Source organism: Sarcophilus harrisii, chromosome 2 (genome assembly GCF_902635505.1).
Source record: "Sarcophilus harrisii chromosome 2, mSarHar1.11, whole genome shotgun sequence".
NCBI classification, from domain to species: Eukaryota; Metazoa; Chordata; class Mammalia; order Dasyuromorphia; family Dasyuridae; genus Sarcophilus; species Sarcophilus harrisii.
The window spans coordinates 452,838,391-452,860,528 of NC_045427.1; the positions used below are offsets into that span (position 1 = coordinate 452,838,391).

At 36.3% G+C, this 22,138-nt stretch overlaps 1 protein-coding gene across 3 annotated transcripts; it reads right to left on the reverse strand.

The window, feature by feature from the left end:
- Positions 1-559: 559 nt before the first annotated feature.
- Positions 560-20,786, reverse strand: LOC111718518 (zinc finger protein 501). Of its 3 annotated transcripts, none has more exons than XM_031954332.1 (6): positions 20,647-20,786; positions 19,877-20,276; positions 17,730-17,818; positions 8,071-8,197; positions 7,643-7,738; positions 560-2,456 (listed from the first exon to the last, which is right to left on the reverse strand). In XM_031954332.1, the coding sequence occupies exons 2-6, from the start codon at positions 19,908-19,910 to the stop codon at positions 1,120-1,122; spliced, it is 1,683 nt and encodes a 560-aa protein (XP_031810192.1). In that variant the 5' UTR covers positions 19,911-20,276; positions 20,647-20,786; the 3' UTR covers positions 560-1,119. The 3 variants fall into 3 exon arrangements, with proteins under 3 accessions (XP_031810192.1, XP_031810194.1, XP_031810193.1); XM_031954334.1 differs by having other exon boundaries at positions 20,090-20,276; positions 20,647-20,785; XM_031954333.1 differs by lacking the exon at positions 20,647-20,786 and adding an exon at positions 20,393-20,640.
- Between the last annotated feature and the right edge of the window lie 1,352 nt (positions 20,787-22,138).

Below are 22,138 nucleotides of genomic sequence, written 5' to 3' on the forward strand. Positions count from 1 at the left end.
TTAGTCCAATTGCTCTAAAAGATTTTTACATTATTTTTTTATTTTAAAAAGCTTACATATGTAAACATGTGTACATATGTATATATTTATTAAAATATGTATATTAATCCATACATAATACATATTTAGAAAACCTGGAACACATCTAAATGTCATTTGAAAACTGAAACCAGCACACTTCATATTTAGAGTTCAAATGTGACAGGAATATGAGATGAAACCAGTAAATATAGTAGGAGAGAAAGAAATAAAGGAGAAAATAACACTGCAAACTCATAGCTAGTGACAAACTGTTGCATATAAACTTATGCTTGATCTGCTTAGACCACATTGGAGGATGGTGTTCCTTTCTAGGAATCACATTTTAGTAAGGATATTTGCAAGACAGAATTCAACCATCAATCACTAGAATGATGAAGGGAATAGAAAGCCTTTTATATAAGAATCAGTTTAAGAAATTGTAAATGTTTAGCCAGGAGAAGAACAGAAAAGACACGACAGTTGTCTTCAGTTAGAAGACAAAATTAAGAACAATGAATGAAGTGACAGAGAAGATGGATTAAGTATTTATTAAGTGCTTACTATGTGCCAGGCACTATGCTAAGCACTGGGAGTAAAAATACAAGCAAAAAAAAGGCAGACTCTACCCTCAAGGAGCTTACATTCTAATGGCAGAAGACAACATATAAAAGAGAAATATGGTAAAAAATAGATTTCAGTTTGATTTAAAGGAAAAGTTCTTAGCAATTGAAGCTGTTCAAAAGTAGAAAGGACTGTCTTGAGAGGTTGGAGTAGTGAATTTCTTCCATACTGGGAACCAAGCGAGTGATCACTTGGTACAGATATTTTAGAGAAATTTCTGCTTGGGAACAAATTGTATCAAATTATCCCTGATGTCCCTTTCAACTCAAATTATATGACTGTATAATTTAAGGATATTTATGAATCTGAAAGAAATTTCTGTAAATCCACTTCATTTCCAGTGTTATTCTTCAGAGACTTTGCATTGATCTCCACTGTGGTCTGAGTTTGTATAAGAAAGATCTTTCTTGTCATAGTGCTCCTTTACACTATGAATTAATTAATAACATGTCTATTTCAACTCAATAACTCCCTAGGTTAATTTAACTCATACAGTTCTTCTCCAACATGAATTCTCTGATGTTTAGTAAGAGATGAGTTGCGGCTGAAGGCTCTCCCACATTCATTACATTGATAGGGTTTCTCTCCTGTATGAATTCTCTGGTGTTGAGTAAGAGATGACCTGTCACTGAAGGCTTTCCCACATTCATTACATTGATAAGGTTTCTCTCCTGTATGAATTCTTAGATGCTGAGTAAGGTGTGTCCTCCAACTAAAAGCTTTCCCACATTCATTACATTCATAGGGTTTCTCTCCACTGTGAATTCTCTGATGCTGAATAAGGGATGACCTGTTGCTGAAGGCTTTCCCACATTCACTACATTGATAAGGTTTCTCTCCTGTATGAATTCTCTGATGCTGAGTAAGGGCTCTGTGCTGTCTGAAGGCTTTTCCACATTCGTTACAATGATAGGGTTTCTCTCCTGAATGAACTCTCTGATGTTGAGTAAGGGCTGTTCTTCTGCTAAAGGCTTTTCCACATTCATCACAATGACAAGGTTTTTCTCCAGTATGAATTCTCTGATGTTGGGTAAGGGCTGTACTTCGGCTAAAGGCTTTTCCACATTCAATACATTCATAGGGTTTTTCTCCAGTATGAATTCTCCAGTGTTTATTAAGTGATGAGGTGATACTGAAGGCCTTCCCACATTCATTACATTTATAGGGTTTCTCACCAGTATGAATTCTCTGATGCCAAGTAAGGTGTGTACGCTGGCTGAAAGTTTTCCCACATTCACTACACTCATAGGGTTTTTCTCCTGTATGGATTCTCCGATGTTGGGTAAGGTATGAAATTTGGCTGAAGGCTTTCTCACATTCACTACATTCATAGGGTTTCTCTCCAGTATGAATTCTCCGATGTTGGGTAAGGTATGAAATCTGACTGAAGGTTTTTCCACAATCATCACATTCATAGGGTTTCTTCCTTACACAGACTTGCTGATGCTTAACTAGATCTAAATTATGTTTGAAGACCTTTCCACATGTATCACATTTATTATATCTCGTTTCTACAGAACTTCTCTGTTGAGTAACAAATATTGATCTTAGACTAAGGCTTATTCCAAGTTCATTACATTCAGAATGGTTCTTACCACTGAAGTTTTTCTTGTGGGTGACTGACATTTGTTTTAACATTCTCTCCTTGATTCTTTCCTGCCTCCCTAACTGTTCATCATATTCCAAGGCTTTTTCAATTGTGGAACACCAAAGATTATCCCTTGGGAATCTTTTCATTATCACCTCCTGCAATTCTTCTTTACCAATATTCTCCTTTGGAGTAGATTCCTTGGTTTCAGGTCTAGTTTCCCAGTCTGTAAGAAATAAAACATGAAAATATCTCCTATGCTGAGAGCAGGGAAATTGCTATAGCATGCTATGCATGGAACTGAGGAACTAAAGGCATATATGACTTTGAAAATTCTGAAATATGACCTTCCAATCTGGGAAGAATGGAAAGTAGAAAGAGTAAATGAGGAAGGAACACAAATAATTATAGAAAGAATATACAGTGGGGAAGGAACACAAATCATCAGGAGACCTAATCTAGTATGAGAATTGAACACAGAGAACAAATACAATTTAACAAACATAGGAAGAAGGGTAACCAAGGAAAAAGGCTAAGTGAAGGAAATGTAGGAGCAAATTAGGAATAAAGTATAGTGTGATAATAGAGCATTGATTTTTATTATTCCATACCTGAATTACTGTAACAGTATCATAACTATTAACTAATCTATCTTCTCATAAACTTCTTTTAATTTTTTAATCATCTGGTATACTACTACCAAAGAAATATTTCAATAACACCATATCTTTAAAAATATTCCTGAAGTCCATCCAAGTCTTCTATATTCTTGGATATCATGATCAGAGGAATTCTGCAGTCTCCTATTAATATCTAGCTATAATCACTTCTTGAACCCACCTGCAAAAACCCATATTGAACATGAAGTAAAAAAAGAGCAAGAAGAAAAACCATCATTAATTACCCCAAAATTAGGATTATTTCGACATTTTAATCCTGGAGTTTATTTGTTGTCTTAATCTCCTTTATTTCCTAGATTGCAAATTCTAATTTTGTTTGATGATCAAAATCCATTTTGCTTGATTACTGATATTAGACGTTCTAGTAACAACTTTAACTTTCTGCTTTTCAGATCTTGGAATGTTTTATTTCAGGAAAGAGGTCTTAAACCTTGTATTCCTAGTTCTGATCTCCTGCCCAAGTATCTCCTAATCCTGGGACCTATCTAACCATCAGTACTCTAATACAGTAAGCTATTATCAATCTCCTTCACAAGAGCATCAGGCTGTCTACCACTCTAAAGTTGCTATCACACTCCTAAAAGAACAATGTTAGTCTTTTGTTGAAAAAATTTTGTTGAAATGGCTTGCCCCTCTCCCTAAAGGATGAAGTCTGTGGTCTTTATCCATTTGATCAACTATCACTACCATTTGGCATGGTCTTACCTATTCAAATTTATACTCTACTTTCCCCTAACAAGTACCCTCCACTTTAGTCCACCCAAACTCCAGTTTCTTACATACACTATACTCATTCAAAATTTCAAGCCTTGATCATATTGTTCAATATACCTCAAAAGCCCTTTTGGGATAAAATTCTAAACATGCTTCAGGATATGTTCCACTTAAAAAAAAAAAGTCTCCAAAGCCATTTAGCCATACTGACTGATGTTCTCCTTTCATGGAATTTATACTTAGTTTTTTTTTTTTTTTTTAAGTCTTATCCCCACTATTAACTATGAATTTTGTAGCATATTTATTCTTTTTATATCCCCTATACAGGGCCTAAATAGTATAATTTAGGGTTTTGCACTCAGTAGGACCACAATCAATACTTCCTATATTTTATTCCTAAAGTACGTCTAAGCTATTACCTATTTTATCCATATTATCTTTCAAGATTACCCATATTTTATGTTCAGATATATAATATTTCACGTGAGATTTTACTTTGTTTTTCCAACAAAGAATTCTAAGATCTTGTGTGTAGGTAAATACATCACTTACTTCTTTTGTATCTTACTCCATAATAAACAAATGCTTTTGTGTGAATAAACAAATGGAAAAATCCTTCCCTTGTGGTCTTATCACAATCAGGGAAGCAGAGCATTGGAATTGTGGGAATAGGAAGGCAGCAGAAGCTGCCAATAGCACTCACATCATCATCATCATAACAGACATTTATAAAACACTTTAAAATCTGCCATGCAGTTTACATATTATCTTGTGACAGCCTTTTAACAATCCTCTGACGTAAGTACTATAGATAGTGTTATCCTCATTTTTCACATGAGGAAACTTGGCTCTTAAAGATAAAGTACTTATCCTTGGTCACACAGCTATTGAGCAACAGGAGTGGGATTCAACCCCTGGCACTCCTGACTCCAAGTCTAACATGCTAGCTACCATACTAAGCTGCCTATCATGAGTCCATTTTTCTCTCTGAAAATGTTAGAAGGAAATATATACAAGAAGGAAAAAACTAGTCTTCTGGCCTGATGTTCCCAAATTGGTCTTTTTTTAATTGTAGAGTTATTATTTTGGAAAGAAGGCAAGCAAAAAAGCTGGATGAGATCTCTTTGTGGCAGAGTAAAGTTCTAGGCTTTCTGGTGTTAAGAGGCTTTCCTTGTATCTGTATTTCTCTGGGAAAATGTTATACACTGGGCTACAGTACTAAATGCTACCTTAAGTATAAAGCCCAAAACATATTAAAAGACAGAGTGGGGATGACTTTGAATCCTGAGGACAGCAACAGCCATATTTCTTATAATAAATCCTATGTGACCCTTTTTCAATTATTCCAGGTGTCAGAGGTCACAGGATTCCTCCAGTAGGCAACAATGTTGGGATCTCATCACATAGGTCCATAGAATTTACTATGTAAATTATTTACTAAGTATTTACTATTTAAGCAGAACTGAAGATACAAGGAAAGGGATGAGATAAAGGGCATTACCTCCAAAGATCTTACTAGCTAGATAAAAAAAGACTAACACATGAAAAATTGAAAATAAAAGACCATATAAATAAACAGAAGGTCTATGTGGCATTGATTATACATGTTTAGTATTTCATAAAAAAGGAAGATCAACATAACATGCAGTAATCAAGGAAGATTTTCTGGAGAACTTCAGGGGACAGTAAAGGCTTTGTGCTTAGGATTTAGTAGCCAAAAAAGAAAAGTGGAGGATATTCAAGCAGAGCAAAACAATCCAAAGCCACAGTTTGAGAAAAAAAGCATCATCTATAAAAAATATGAAGCAGAGTTTATTGATTGAGAAATAGAGAAAGTAAGATTTAGATATTACTTAGGAGGCAAGTAAGAGACCTAGAACTTTGACTCATAGGGTAATGACTTATTTGCAATTTGTCCATTTGAAGCCCTGTTTTCCTTAAATATTAAAAATCACAGAACCTCAGAGAATCTTAGGAAAGATTTTTGTCCAACATTTCTGATTTCTTTAGAACACAGAGACAAAGTATTTTTCTTTCCCTTTTCCCTTCCCTTTTCTAGAAGTTCACAGAATCATAGATTTTAAGCTAAAATGGGCCTTAGGTGTCATTGAGTATAACTATCAAATTTTACAATTGAGGACACTGGGGCACAGAGACTTGCCCAGATTACACAGTTTCAAAATAGGATTTGAATCCAGGTCTCTCTAAGTTCAGTATCCTATCCATTCTACCATGCCACTTATCAGAAATGTCTTTTCTTTGTAAAGTCAACAGCAGGCATCTTTAATATAGATTAATTTTGATAGTCCACATACAAGATAAATTGGTGGAGAGAAAGAGCCGACCATTAAAAATGACCAGGTATAATTAATATTAGCCATGGAAGAGAAGTGATCTCTTAGGATCTTCCGACTTCAGATTCAGTGCTTGTTCCACCACACCACAAATCCAGCTGTAAGGCAATGTAGACCTAGCCTAGAATGATGGATGCTAAAAACTGAGACCCTAGAAATTTTAAAAGAACAAGACTTGGTGATAGATTGAGCATGAAGGAGATAGATTATTTAATATGATGCTATAATTTCCAGATCAAGAAAGTAAGAGTAGGACTATTGGCAAAAAAATGCAGGATCTGTTAAAGTATTTGGAATAAAATATTATAAATTCTGTTTGAAATAAGTTGAGTTTGAAATAAACAGGGGGATATCCAAATAGATTATAATGGAGGTGGGTAAAAATGTGACTAGTATAAATGTGACACATCTAGGTTGGAAATATAGATTTGAGATTCATAAGCATAAAAAAAGTGAAATAATCACCATGATTAAGTTCTCCAAGGGACCTGCTACAGAAAAGGAGGAACAGAGAACTGAAGATACTGAGCCCTATAATATATTACAAAAGGAGAAAGGAAGGTGAAAAGCCAGTGAAAAAGAGCAACATAGTAGTGTATCATATAAGCCACTGGAGGAAATTCAAGAATCAATATCAAATATGTCATCACTATCAAATACTGTAGAGGGCAGAATTTGGCTTTTGAAATTTTAACCCCTAATGACTGGAAATCTATAGCAAGGACATGTTTAGAATCTGGAGTATACATAAATCCAAAGTTCCGCCCTCTACAAAATACAATGAAAGTGAAGAAGATGCAGATGAAGAAAAGGTCATTAGGAAAGTGTGAGATGTGAGTATGGGAAAGGTGAATGGAAATGAGGATAGCAATGGAGGAAGGAAAGATACCAGATCATAGGTATTAAGGGCTCTGTAAGCCTTAGGAAGTATTATAATTGCAAATTATGATCCTCATCATCATCATCAGAATAGAAATTGAGGCAGTGGATATGGGTAACAAATTTGAAGAAGGAAAAAATAGGGAGCTATGAATAGGAAAAGACTGATCACACATTAGAAAAAGAAGTAAAGGATCTAGGTTCTAGAAGATTCTATATTCTATTCACACTCCATAGTGTGAGGGAGAATTTAGCTTTTTAAAAAGAAGGACAATTCTTCTTCCAAAATTGGGACATAGAAAAAATTTAGGAGACATATGGAAACTGACTTCAAATATTTGAAGGGCTGGCATGCAGATGAATGAGTAGGATTATTCTATTTTACTACAATGGCCAGAACTAGGACTAAGGAACAGAAATTACAGGGGATAAGGAAATTAAAGGAAATTCACTAAATACAAGAAAGATCTTTCTAAAAATTAGAGTTGTCCCAAAATAAATCAAGCTATCTTGTAGCCACTGGAAATGTTCAAGAAGAGACTGGATAGTCAACTATCTTTCAGAGATGTAATAAGAAAAAAATTCCTGTATAAAGTAAAATATTCTCCTATGACACAGCAGGGTGAAGTCAGGGTACTCATGGTACATCTTATCAAATGTCCCAGTCTTCTTCAGAGGCATTGGGATTTTTCCAGAGGACCACCCACACAATATTTCCCAAATTTCACCCCATAGATTCTTACTTACAATGAGTGACTCCTATTTGCTTTGCTCTCATCACTCACCTGAGCAGTTCCCTCTTGGAATTTTTCTCTCCATCATCCAAGGTTCTTTTCTTTGCTCCAACTGGGAGATCAAATGTGGTTTGGAAACTTGATGCCCTGCTCATGGATAAAGACAAAGGACTTGGTTGTTTGTGCTAGGGACAAAGAACAATCCTAGAATTCAGTCTCAGTAACTTGCTCTTCAAGACCTCTGAAGGGTGAGAAAGGTGCAGCATAATGAGCAGCACACTGAAGCTGCCCATTTCTAATACTAGGAAGTATAGACTTTTCACTTAGAAAGAGGGATTGAGGACACCCTGTTTCTCTGAGCCCTGAAGTCCAAGCCCAAATTCTGCTAATATTTTAGAGGACCTATAGCATTTAACAATCAAGGAAACAAAGATAATCTAAAAGGCAGATTCTGAATCTTCCAGGGAAGCCACCCTTACCCAATGAGACCAGGTTCCTATAGTTTTCCAGCATTACTTCCCTGTACAGGTCCCTCTGAGCAGGGTACAGCTGCCCCCATTCTTCCGGGGTGAAGTCCACAGCCACATCCTTGAACGTCAATGACTCCTGAAATTCCAAAGACATTCCTGCTAAACCTAGAACCATCAGCAACGTGGCTTTGGGGAAAGCTGGGAGCATCACAGGATGAGGACAAGCTTTATAAGTGGTCTTAACAAGGATGTATGAATCAACATGAATTAATCAAATCCAAATCATTTTATAAAAAATTAATTTCTTTTAAAAAATAGATCAGACTGGTAGATTAAGTGCCACCGGCACAACATATACCTTAATTTCAGCAAGCCCTTTCTCAGTCTTTCATTATATCACTGAAGACAAGATGGAAAGATGTAGATTGGATGACAATACAATTATGTGTATTCAAAATTAGTTAAATTGGACCCTAAAAGTAGTAGTTAATGAGTTGATATCAAGCTAGAAGAAAATCTCCAGGGAGTATTGCAGCAACCTTTCTTGATCTGTTTTGTTCAACATTTTAACTTCAATGAAGACAGAAATGGAATGTTTATCATATTTGTGGATGACATGTTAGAAGTCAAAATCAGGATTCGAGAGCCTATTTTGATAGGCTGAACAAATGGGCCAAATAGGGATGAATTAATATTTTTTCAAAAATCAACTGTATGCATAAAGATGAGAACACAACCTGATTAAATTCATCTTAAAAAACACTGAAGGATTTTATTGGGCTGCAAGTCAAGTATAAGACAACACTGTAACAGAAAAATCAAAAAAGCGAATGTAGATTTTTGCTGCATTAATGGAAGTGTAGTGCACGGAACAAAAATGGCAATAATTTCACTCTATTGTGTCCTGGTTATAAAAAATTGGAGTGTTTTATCTATTCAGATCCAGGTGTCACATTTTGAAAGATATTAACTTAGAGGAATGCATTCAGGGGAAATGAATCAGGATCTATGAAAGTGTATGGGATGTTTAATTTCAATTAATTGCCAAGTTGTATCAATTTCATCTCCTTAACATCTCTCACATTCATTTCTGTTTCTCTTCACCACAACTCCTCTAGTTCAGGCTGCTGCCTGAACTGTTGCACTAGAATCCTAACAGAAATCCCTTCATCCAGTTTCTCTGCAATCCATCCTCCACCCAATTGCCAAACTGACATTCCTAAAGCACAGGTGTGTAACCAACCATATCAATTTCCCTACTAGAGAAATATCACTGATTTATCTTTTAGGATAAAATACAAACTTTTGTTAGTATACTTTAGAATAATACAAATCTTCTATTCCCATTCTATTTTATTTTTATCTTATTTCCCCCCCCCCCCCCATTCTAGGCTGATGATATACTACTCCTCTTTGCACACTTTATATTCCAGCCACACTGACCTACTTGCTCTTGTTCTTACATGATGCTCCATATCCCACCTCTGTGGCTGTGTACAAGCAGTCCCCACATGCCTACAATGCCATCTACTCAACTCCTTGGAAACTCCAGCTTCTTTCAAGGCTCAGTTCAAATGTCATCTCATTGAAGAGGCCTTTCCTAATTCTTTTAATTATTAGTACTTCCCTCTATCTATATATTTATTTTCTATATAGTCTGTATTTACTTATTTGTGAAGGTTGTATTCTCCTGTGAGAGTATAAGCTCCCTGAGGACATGGACTCATTTTTGCAACAGTATTCCTAGCATCTAGTATAGTGCCTGGAATGGCAAGGTTTGAGTAGATGCTTGTTGATGGGTAGCATGGAAATATCTGAAGGATTTTCATGTGGAAGATGTATTGGATTTTGCTTGTCCTAGAAGGTCATAAGTAGGATTAGTGAATGGATTTCTTTTCAATAGAAGGAAAATCTTCCTAAAAATTGGAGCTGTAGAAAAGTAGATTGGACTTATGAAGAGAACTGGGTCCCTCATCAATGTGGTGAGGATGTTGAGTAGAAGTTTAATATTTCAGGGAGGGTTTGTCTTAGATAACATGTCAAACTCTGAGACTTAATTAATATAAAGGATGTTAAGCATTCCAAAGCAAATCAAATTTTTTTTTTTTTACTATGTAACTGACATAAAAAAAAAAAGTCCAAAACACGGTTTTTGCCTTTAAGGATCATACTTTTTTTGTTCAAAATGTAAATACACACATGACATGAGAGAATAATATCAGTTTTTATTCAGCTTTTTAATTGTTTATTACAGATACACCTTCTATGTCTCATTAGATAAGCAATTGATAAAAACGTTAAACAGCATGGGGTCAAGAACAGATCCCTGGGACACTCAATTCAACACCTATTTCCAAGATGGTAATAATTAATTTGGATCACTCCACCAAATTCAAATCTATCTGAGCTATTAACTATCTTGCCTACATCCCTCCATTTTGTCTATAAAGATAACATTAGAAGCTATTCCAAATGTTTTACTGAACATAACTTGTTTTAATCTAATTTAATTTAATTTAACTTAGTTATTATAAATTATATATTATATATATATAATATATATATTATAAATTAACTAATTTAATTTAGTTTAATTTAAATTAAACATTTAATCTAATGTTTAAAATTCTGATGGATTTGTAATTACATGCGTGCTGATGTCAATGCCCCTTCTTTTGGTGCGGTACCTCCCTGATCTTTACAATATAAGTCTATGTCCTGTCATAAGTTTTCCATGAAAGATCTACTCAATGTGCCAGAGCAGGACTTCTTAAACTTTCCCCATTCACAACCACTTTTGGCATGAGAAACTTTTGCATGACTCCAGGTATATAAGTACATAAATTAGATATACAAATCAAACAATGATAATAAGTCATTATTTTGTGATCCCTACATTCACTTACAAGACCCCATATGGGACACAATGTACAGTTTAAGAAGCTGGGTGCTGGAGAACTTCCTTTGAGTTATCATTTCACAAATTCTAGTACATTTGGGCCATCCATTTATTTTCCCTTGCTCTGGCTAAATGACCAGACTTCTGTCATGAGTATTTTGTCTTTTATGCAATCTCTTGCATGCAAGTCATTAGTAAAGTGCCACAGTCATTTAAGTTACTTAAGAAATGAAGGTAACTTCATTTCTCTATTTTCCTTTAAATCACCCACAAATTTGATTCTTTGAAAATAATGGTATTTATCGATTCATAGACACATAACATCATTGGGAAAATACTGGCATTGAAAAGACTTGCTGGAGAGCATCTTAAGGTTTTTGAAAACAATGTTTAATTTGCTAAGTGCAACTTATCCAATTCTGATTCGTGTTAAATTCTGGGCCTACTTCATGTCTACTTACAGTACTTGTGAAAACATACATAAATAACTGAATGGGCTGTCCATCCATGTAATGATCTGAGTAATATGCATTCTTCATCATTATCAGTTAAGATCTAATGAGTAGACATAGAGCTCACAATAATCAGCATGTTATCTACAAACAAGAGTACTTAACCAATCTACAATGGATCTTACTTGTAATAGCTATGTTGTTTTTATAAGTTTTTAAAATACAACAAAAAATGAATTATGATTCTAAATCCAGATATATGAGGGTGTCCATCTCTACTCAGATAAGGTCATGCTTTCAATAAACTTGCAAGAAAGAGAAGAATAGTTTTAAAAGCTAAAAAAAAAAATGAACTTAAACATTAATAATTATACTTGGGAAATCTAAAGTTGGAGAATTTTCAAGCAAAAATATTATTATTATGCATGAAATGTGAGTCTCTGTCTTTTGTCTCAAAAATAAAATTTTGTACAATACAGATGGCTGAAGAATTTGAAATTGTCTTCAACTTTTTAGTCTTGCTTTAAGAATAAAATCAAGGAGGTAGAAAATTCAGATTTTTATTATATGTGCCTTTTTGAAAATTCATGCTTGAAACACCATTATTAGGTTCACAATTTCATTTAGTTTGTTTTTGGTTTTGTTTTTAAGTGACACCCCATGATTTCATTTATTCAACAAGTACTATATTAGATTTTTAGGTTTCTGACAGCTTTAAAATCTTATAATTTTATTGTTAATCATCTAGTTAGTGGAAAATATGTTAGCTGACAAGGGTGACACAAAAAGAGTTTAAAATCCATTGTTGTTTCTATTGTTCTGTCACTGTCAGTAACATCTGACTCTTTGTGACCCCATTTGGAGTTTTCTTGGTAAAGATTCTGGAATAGTTTCTATTTCCTTCTCCAGCTCATTTTCCAGATGAGGAAACTGAGGCAAATAGAGCTAAATGATATGTTTAAAATCACAAACTAGTAAATGCCTAGGGCTGGATTTGAAGTCAGGAAGATGAGTCTTCCTGATTGTAATCTAGATGATATTTTAAAAGAGGATTTTCCTATAATTCAGGATAGTTGTGTCATAATTTCTGAACTAATTAAAAAAATCCTAGACACTATTCTAGCTCACAAACTTGTGATAACAAGTTTCCATGGCTTATGGATATGGACAACTACAACTCAAGGTTAATTATCATTCACACTTAATTTTATCATTTGAATTGAAGCAAAGAAAGGATAATTCTTTTTAACAATCAGGGGCTGTAGCATAAGAATATTACACTAGTAAAGTCAGATGTTCTTAGTTTTTAACCTTGATTCTATCATAAATTAGCCATGTAACACTGAACAAGTCACTTTTCCTCCATTTTGAAAATTTTTTCCTCCATTTTCTTTGAAAAATAAGTGGTCTGGACTAAAAGATCTATTATCTGTTCTAGTTCCAAATTCTAAGCCAAAGTAACAAAAGAAAGTTAAAATTCATTGCAATTTATGAAAATGCTCAAAAGATTTGGATTGACAACATGGGTTTTTAAAATCGTTTGACCACTTAACTAATATTTATTAAGCACCCACTGGGGCAAAGCATTATCTGTCCCATGGGGAATGGATACATATATACATACATACATATAAACACACAGGTATCTTTGCTCTCAAACAGCTTACATTCTACCTGTGGAATCCAACAGTACACAATTAAGTAAATATAGGTTAAAGTAATGAGGGTGAGACCATTAACCAGGGGAAAGAAGTGCATGGTAAAGGGGAAAGAGATGCAGTTAGTAAAAAAGGTGATGTAGGATGAAGAAGAGGTGGTACCTGAACTGGGGACTCAGACTAATGATGTTAAAAGGCAGAGGTGAGAAAGGAGTACATTTCATGAATGAAAGACAGCTCTTACAAAGGTAGAGAAAGGAGATAGAATGCTTCTAGGAACAGTTCTTGGCTAGTTTGGCAAGAACACAAAATATGCAAAGGAGAATTACCTAAGTGTGGAGAGATGGTCTAGAGACAGACTCTGGAGGGTAAATGCTGGCCCCTGGGGAGGAGCTGGATGGTGCTGGTCCTGTTCTAGTCTCATAAGAAGCCAAGGGAAAGATGAAATCAACTCTGTGAGCTACAATATTAAGAGGCTACTGCAGTAGTCCAGGCAAGAGGTGATAAAGGTCTTAATTAGGGTAGTAAGTATATGAGGGGAGATATAGGGATGGGCATGAGAGATGTGCAGGAAGAAGTGAACACTTGGTAATTATTTGGATAAGAAAGGGGGGAGGAGGAGCAGGCTGTGAAAACAGGGATGACACTAAGGTTGCAGATCATAAAGTAAATATAAGTTCTAACACTAAGTTGACATTTAACTATCAGTATAGCTCAGTGTATGTGGAATAATAAAAGACCTAGCAATTAAGAAAAGCACAAATGGAATTGTAACAACTTTATTAATATGGTAATTTATCTCACCCAACAACAAAAAGAGCTCCTGGAGTCAGAAAACCTGGGTTCAAATTCTAACTGACATATTCTGTCTAAGAACAAGTTCCTTCTCTAAGCCTCAGTTTCCTCATTTATAAAATGGGAATAATAATACTTACAATATTTCACAGGGTTCTAAAGAATATGTTTTGTAAACTTTAGAGTTCTTGTCTCAGCTCTGCCATTAACACATGGTCTTATGACTTCATCTCTTTCTGACCTCAGTTTCCTTATCTATAAAGTAAAGGTTATGGACTAAATCAGGGTTTCTTAAATTTTTTCCACTCACAATCCCTTTTCACCGAAGTTTTGACTTGATCCCGTCTTGAATTGGAGCTGATGTGTTTCTGGCAGCATTCATGCATGTACAGTGCAAAGTGTGAGTGCTGTGTGTTCAACCAATGCTGCAGTGAAGTCACCCAATGCAACACAGGCAAGTGCTGCCAGAAACACCTCACATTCATTATGCGTTTGATTTTGAATTAATTTTTGGTAATTGCATTCAGCAACGTTTTACTACTGCCAAATTATTTGTGACCCACATTCAGTTATACAACCCCATACGGGACTGTGACCCACTGTGGACTAGATATCTGACATCCCTTCCAATTCTAATGCTCTATGATTCTGAGTTCTGGGTTAGCAACATAATAACTTAATGAAAAGGAGGGGAAGTATAGACTGCCTGTGTATACACATAAACACATAATCATACATATGCTTGTGTTTTACAATATACACTATTATTATACATACACATATTCGTGTTGTATGCATACAATATACATGTGTCTTACATATGCATAGAAACTGTCCTTTCTTTTTGTAGCCTCAAATGTTAAGCTAGGTCTAGACATAGTTGGGGGTATGTATGTCTCTATCTATATGTGCATTTATATAAAAATATCATCTTTGCCTCTTCTCTACGTGTAAGCCCCTATACCCAATCCTTTATCAAATCCTGGGAATCTTACCTCTACAATATCCATTTCCTTTTATTCACACAACCAATATTCTAGCTCAGATCCTCAGCTTCTCTTGCCCAAATAATTTTTAAAGCACCATAACTCTCTTTCTGCCTAAGTTTTTCCCTTCTCCAAAACACATTTTACAAAGCAGTCAGTTAATCATATACTAAGGCATATGAGCATGTTGACTTCACATAGTGGAATGGGCAACATACTTTTAAGAAGTTCTGCTTCTATAGTCAGGAAGACTTAAGATTCAAATCTCATCACTAATACTTTCCAGTTGTGTTAGTACTCATGGACTAGTCATAAACTTTTGAGTCTCAGGTTCCTCATCTATAAAAGGGGGAGAGAGAATAATACTCTTACCTATTTCACAAGGTTATTGAAGCTCAAATGAGATAATGTATATAAAACACTTTGCAAACATGAAAGTGCTATGCTAATGTTAATGTTTGCAAAGAACTCTAATTGTAAATCAGATATAGATTTATAATAACGTGTCATATTATAATACTTGATAACTTGGCTTTTGAGTTGTATGATCCAAATAAGAAACCTAGATAAATGATAATGATATTCCAACTTTTGGCACTATTCTAAACTAAACATCATCATGATGTTGACAGCGGTGGAAATGGTGTTACTCCCCTGCTCAAAAATTATCAGTTGTTCCCTATTGACTTTTAGATAAAAATCAAGTCCTTAATCTACCATTTAAAACCCTCCACAATCTGGGTCTGATTTACTTTTCCAGCCTTATTATACTTTATTCTCCTTCTTGCATTCCACACTAGATTGTAGCTTTCCCCGATCTCACTTTAGGCTGCTCCCCAAACTTGGAAGGGACTCTCTCCTCAATTGTCTTTCAAGATCCTGATCTTAATTCAAAGGCTTAGTCTAGTTCCCCACTCCTTCATGAAGCAACCCTCTGGATCCAGCCAAATAAAAGTGTTCTCCATCCCCTTAAATTTTCTTAGATTATTTTGGATCTCTCTTTGGCACTCATTTCACTCTATCTTATATTAATAATTAGCTACGAACATCATTCTTTACTTTCCCCAGGTATAACACTGGACATTATTTAAGCCTGAGTGTCATTTTTTATGTCTACAGATCTAACAAAAAGGTGTCTTGGAGACACCTTAGTGTCTGTTGAACTGAATTCATTGTTGATGAATGTAATAACTATATTAATGATTTCACATCTACATTGTGCTTTACAAAAGCTTATATAACACTTTCCCTTCAATATTCCTCTTGAGGTAAAAAGTATACATACCATTTAATAAGAGAAGAAACTTAACATTTTCAAGTTATATGACTAGCCCATGGCTCCACAGTTTGTATCAAGGTTGAGACTAAAAGCTAGTTTTTCTGACTCTTGAAGTCCAGTGCTTTCTACTAGATCACACAGCTATTTCTTGAACTGAATACAAACTAATCACCAGAACACAACAGTTAAGATTCACTATATTACTTCAGAAAAATATGAGGTTAATAACCTTTTTTTCTCCCAGTCTCCATAAACTGGATATCTAAAAATACTAATTAAAGTAGTATCACATATATATAAATGTTGACCTATGGAATTTTAATCTGGGCAAATTCTTATCTATTTTACTGTGGACAATAAAGCTTATATTAGGTATTATATTGCTTCCTCTGGAAGGTCAATTCTTTGTTTTCTTGTTCAGAATATATAAACATCTAGCTTCTAAGAAAATGTCTAGGAAAGGCTGCTCTGCTGCCACACTCCTAATAAATGGAGTACTCCTCAGAGAAAAATCTGTAAGAGTTATGATATTTGGACTTGTTGGAGTGAAAATGTTTTCCCATGGGGAATGTTTCAGGGAAATGGCTAAAAACTGCTAGAAAATCATAACCACATTTACTATCAATAGTCTTCCATCATATAAACCCTTATATTATCTTCCCTTTCTTTATTCCAAACAACTATCCATTCAGCACATCAAAATCAAGTGGTTTCAAATTATGAATTCCTCAGATTGCTAGCATTCAAGGCCCTCTACAATCCAACTCTACTCTATATATTTAATCCACTTTCCATTGCTCTCTAACATGATCCTTCCACTTTGGCCAGGTCAGTGTAACAGGTCCCTTCTGAGACTTTGTTCATGATGTTCTACCTAATAGAAATATCCTCTCCAATCCTTTCCAATCATCTATCCAACCTCAGGGCCAGTTCATATCCCAACTCTGAAAGAAAGCCTTTTGTTACTGTGGTCCACAGTGATCTCAATTACTTTATCTATTGTCTGTGCCATTTATTTTAACATTTACTAATATATTTGTATTTTTCTTTATAGTAAAAATAATTATTTTGTATATGTATCTTTTTTTCCCTAGAGAGCTACAGTCAGTTGAAAGAATACTAAATAAGGAGTCAAAGGTCCCAGGTTCTAGATGAAGTCCAATAATTACCTCTTAGTCTGGTATTGGGTAAATCTTTAATCTCTCAAAGGCAGTAGGGGCCTTAAAGATCATCTATTATAATTCCTTTATTTTTACAAATAAGGAAACTAGGAGTCTAAGAGAAAGCAAACTGCTTGAGAATGAAGGTTGTCATATATGTCCTATTTGTAGTTCTTGAATATAGTACTGAATATACAGGTAGCTCTGAATCACTTATTTAATGGTTGAGTGGATGCTGGGCAAAGAGAATAAGAAAACTGAGGATAAGATAGGCAAGTTGAAAACATTACCTACTGGTCATTCTAATACCTAAAACTCCTATAAGAATTGGAGCTCATGTCATTGGGCAGAAAAGCAAAAGCAGAAAAGAAAGAGGAAATGTTTTTACCCTCTGATACCTGAGATAGCATTTCAAAAGAGAGAAGCAACCCCAACTCACCTGGGATTTGGCTGTCAGGAGCCCAGAGTTAATTCTCTCTTCTTTCATGCTCCCCTCTTGGGGAAGGGTAGAATCCTGAGAAAGCAGAGCTGGGGAAGAGAAAGGAGCCATGAGGGAAACCCATCTACTTTGTGGTTCCCAGACTCATTAGACCACATGCTAGACTAACTTGCCAGTTAGGTGGATTCCCCACACTCCTTATGAAGGAAGGAGGACTAAAGGAAACCCATTCCTAATGAGAGAACCATAAATATGGTCATTTAGAACACAGAGTCTATCCTTGTGTTTCTGATAGGTTCAAAATGTAATGACCTAATACCTACAGCCCCAGTGAAAGTACTTTCAAAGACAGCCAGACAAATAAAGGTGTAGTTCTAAAAGCTTTTATTAGTATAAAGCTCATCAAAACATTCTGTTGTGTCTTTCCCCCAATTCACAATCTTCAGCTTCTTAGATATAAAACACGAGGTTTTCAAGCAGGGAGAAATATCACTCAATGAAATATATACAGGACTAAAGTCAGAAGACCTGGATTCAAGTCCTGGTTTTCCCACTATGAAATAGTTTGCAATTTACCTGACCTGGGTTTCAGTTTCCATACTTGTACAACAGGAAAGATGATAATATCTACCTTACTTGACTCATGGGGTCCTTTGGGAGGACCAAATGAGATAACTGATGAGAAAGATTTCTGTGAAATAGAGCTAAATGTACTGACAACTTGATACATAGTTAGAATGGGAGAAGCTTTTGGAGAAAATGGCTTAAAAAAAGGTATGATTGGATAGTTCTTCTCTCCCCTTTCTAATCAACCTATCCCATCAAATGCCACCAAGAACAGTTAATAGTGAATGTTGGAAAGAACCTTGGCTTGAGAGGATATGTTACAAAGCAGAAAAAAGATAAGGCAGTAGGACAACATAGGAGAAACATATTGAGATTCCAAACATTCTCATTCACTGAGCTCACCAGACTACAAGGCCAGAGATATCTACCTCTCCCTTACTCTTTAATCCAAGAATAATACCCAATCGGAAACTGATCTTTGAAGTACTCAAATATTCATGGTTGTTGATATTGATCAGTTCATAAAGAAAAAAAAATGAAAGAAAATGATCTCTGTAGTCTTTTAAAAACAAAGTATATACAATATTATGGTAATATCATTCTGACAACATTGGTAATGACTTTAATATGAGGTTTATCTATTGATATATAACGGGTTTCTTCTCTAGTGAAACCTGACCTATTTATTAATTAAAAATATATTATCCCTAATAACCAAGCCTAGAGCCAGAGAGATAAAAGAATGTACCTTTTCTCTACTTTGGAAAAGTGAAGGCCTAAGGATATAGAACACTGTGTTCATCAAACTTTTTCAACATTGTAGTCAGTTTTCCTGAATTTTCTTTTTCTTTTTTATGGCTGGGAATAGGAAGGGGAAAGAATATATTGGGAAATGCAGGTGATGGAAAAACAATTTATATGTGTGTGTACATGTGTTTTATGTATATATAATTCCCATCACCTGGAATCCAAACTCCAAATTCAGGCCCTCACCGGAGTAAAGGAAGAAACACAAGAGGGAATGGAGAAGGAATACTTAAGGTTTACAAAGAGGAGATGTGCAGCAAGGTTCTCCATACGAGTTTAACATAAAGAGGAACCAGGATCAGATGTCCTGCAAGAGATGGCTGACCAAAGACTCTAATCTGGGAAAGGCATCAATATTATTCAGATAACTGCATGTTAGAAACTTGGTATCTGAGTCAGGTTTTTTCCCTTGTGTTTTCTCTTAAGTTCTCAGTAAAAGTTTTTTTTGGAAAAAAATTCAAATTTATCTAAGAGGAAACAGAATTATTCCCTATTTGGCACAGAAAAGGAAGGTGAATCCTCATGATCCCAGAGATCAAGGTGATCAAGAGCTGCGGGACCAAACAGGTTCAGAATCTTCATGTGTGTAGCAGGAAGGGAGAAAGGGTCAAAAGGGGGAGGGAGGGAAGGGAAAACAAAGTTGGCATAATCCTTAAATGTTGCTTACTTTCCTTCCCACCCTTTCCTTCACTCACACACCTTCTTTTGAGATATGTTCTCCTCTTCCCATCTTGGGGTACTTGTCATCTTCCCTCCCCTTCTATAAATCTCACCTCTCTCCCCAAGCCTTTGGGTCAGATCTTCCATGGTCACCCACTTCTCAATGGCTTCTGGATGTTCTGCTGTCACCCAATTGCTATCTAACCAGGCAGGTGAATCAGAAAATGGCTAAAGCACAAGCAGTTCCAGGATTTACTCCTTTCTGCCCCTAAGCTCTAGCCAAAGATCTCAAGTCAGATGTGGTATCTTCCTTCCTCCACATTCACCTTCTTGCAGAGCTTGGGCTCCTTCACTCTGGGGCTCTCTGATCTGTCTCCCCCGGAATGAGTCCTCCCTCTGTTGCCCCTGTAGCTAATCGGGGCCGATTAGGCAGTCGGGAAGGAGTCAGCAGGAGGGACCCAGCAGCCTCAGTCAGAGTAGGCCCTCAGAGACCTTCCGAGATGGCCAGAAACCCTGGATACACAAAATGGACACAAGGTGAGTTTCAGTCACTTATTCATTCGATCAAAGAGCATTTATTAAGTGCCTACGATAAAATCCGAAACAGTCCCTGCCCTCACGGAGCTTACACTCTATAGGCAGCACGGGGTGTTGCGGTCAGACAGGATAAGCAAAGCTGCTGGAGGCGGCCACACGTCCGCAATGCTTGGCCAGTCCCCGGCACCCCCCAGACAGGTCCCGCCGCGCATATCCAGGGCGCGGTGGGAAGGCCCAAGCGGTCACGCCCAGAGAGCGCAGCCGCTACTCTTCCCCTCCCGGACTTGCCCCTATAAGGGCGAGAGTGCGAGTGGGCTTCGGGGCCGGACGCTCGGTCACTAAATACCTGGTCACCGGACGCGGGGCCTGGACTGACACAGCTGCAACTCACAATCATCTTGTCCAGCCATGGCGGCGAGCATGCGCATACATCTCCAGGCACAAGCCTACCACACAACTGCCCAGAGGTGGACTACAGTTCCCAGAATGCTAGGACTGAGTGCTTTCCTCGTTCCTTCCCATATCTCCTCCCCTCCAGCTCTCAATCTCTATAGAGGTTCTCTTCTGTTTAAATTCCTTATGGTTCTTGAATTAACGTTTAATCCCTGCCCAGCAAGGAGACTCGGTCTCTTCATTGGCTATGTTAGAGAAGAGGGTATCGACTTCTCTATCCTTCAAAAGTCCACCATCACTGTCTATTTCAATAGAAATTGCCCCATTTTTTTCTCACGCCGGACCTGAAAAGCATTTTCTTTTCATGCTCCCTCAAAGCTGAGGAGTCTGTTTCAACACGAGAAACTTCTACCTAGATTAATCCTAAAGAGGCACTTAAGGGGGAGGAGCCAGTGAAGGTGGGGCTAGTGCCTTGGACTTTGGAGGAGCGCGGCTTGTTAGCTATTATTTCTTTTTTTGGGTCTCGCACAGGTCCTTGGGATACTAAGCAGGGCTGGAAGAAGAGGTCTAAACAGTTGGGGGGGGGGGGGAGGGGGAAAAGGGGAAGAGGGAAAAGAGGGGGAAAAGAAGCACACGTGGTAGTCCTGTGGTATGGGGGGCCGGCAATGGGAGTGGGGATGTGAGTACAATAGAGTGCAGAAGTCAGAAACAGTGAAAAGCAAATTTTTAAGCTAAGGAAGCTTTGGTGAGTCAAAGAAACAATAAATAATTTTGTGAACGATAATGGCAAACTTTTGCGATGCCGCCAAAGCAATCGTGAGGGGGAATTTAATAATTTAAAAGAATTAATTTAATAATAATTTAATGTTATGGCTAATCATCATTATTTTTGATGACTGAATAAGAAAATTGATTAAGTGGCTCTGTATGAAGACAAATAGATTAGGAGGACGAGACTATATGAGCTACACATTCAATTCCATAACTAGCAAAATATAGGTATTCAGCAAGCATAAACGCTCTGTGATAGAATCTTAGAGGTAAAGCAGAACAACGTAAAGTTCAGGATACATAATCCTAGACTCTTTATACCTATTCTCTTAAATTGTGTTTGTTGGTTTGAGATGGAAGGGGTTGGACAAAGTAGATTACATGACATCATTGAACACAGAACTAGGACTAAATGGAATTGAAGTGTACACATGCTATGATGTTTTGAAGACTAGGATGCTTAGTATGTTGTTGTTATTATATATGTGTTTTTTAAATGACTGTGTATGAGTCAAAAAACTTGGGTTCTGGTCCTACCTCTCCAATTAATTAGTTATCCTTTGATTTTTATTCCGAGTTTATGTTGACATTTTCTTGGTTGAGTCTGTTGCTTGCTATGGCATGACATCTTTTGATCCACTCTATCATTATATCCTGCACTTGTATTTTATCTT

Coding starts and splice junctions, on each gene's coding strand:
- LOC111718518 (XM_031954332.1), bottom strand. CDS start 19,910: ATGGAAGATCTGACCCAAAGGCTTGGGGAGAGAG. Junction 17,819..19,876: donor CCAAAGGCTTGGGGAGAGAG/GTGAGATTTATA, acceptor TCTCTTCCCCAG/CTCTGCTTTCTCAGGATTCT. Junction 8,198..17,729: donor TCCTGACAGCCAAATCCCAG/GTGAGTTGGGGT, acceptor TTGGAATTTCAG/GAGTCATTGACGTTCAAGGA.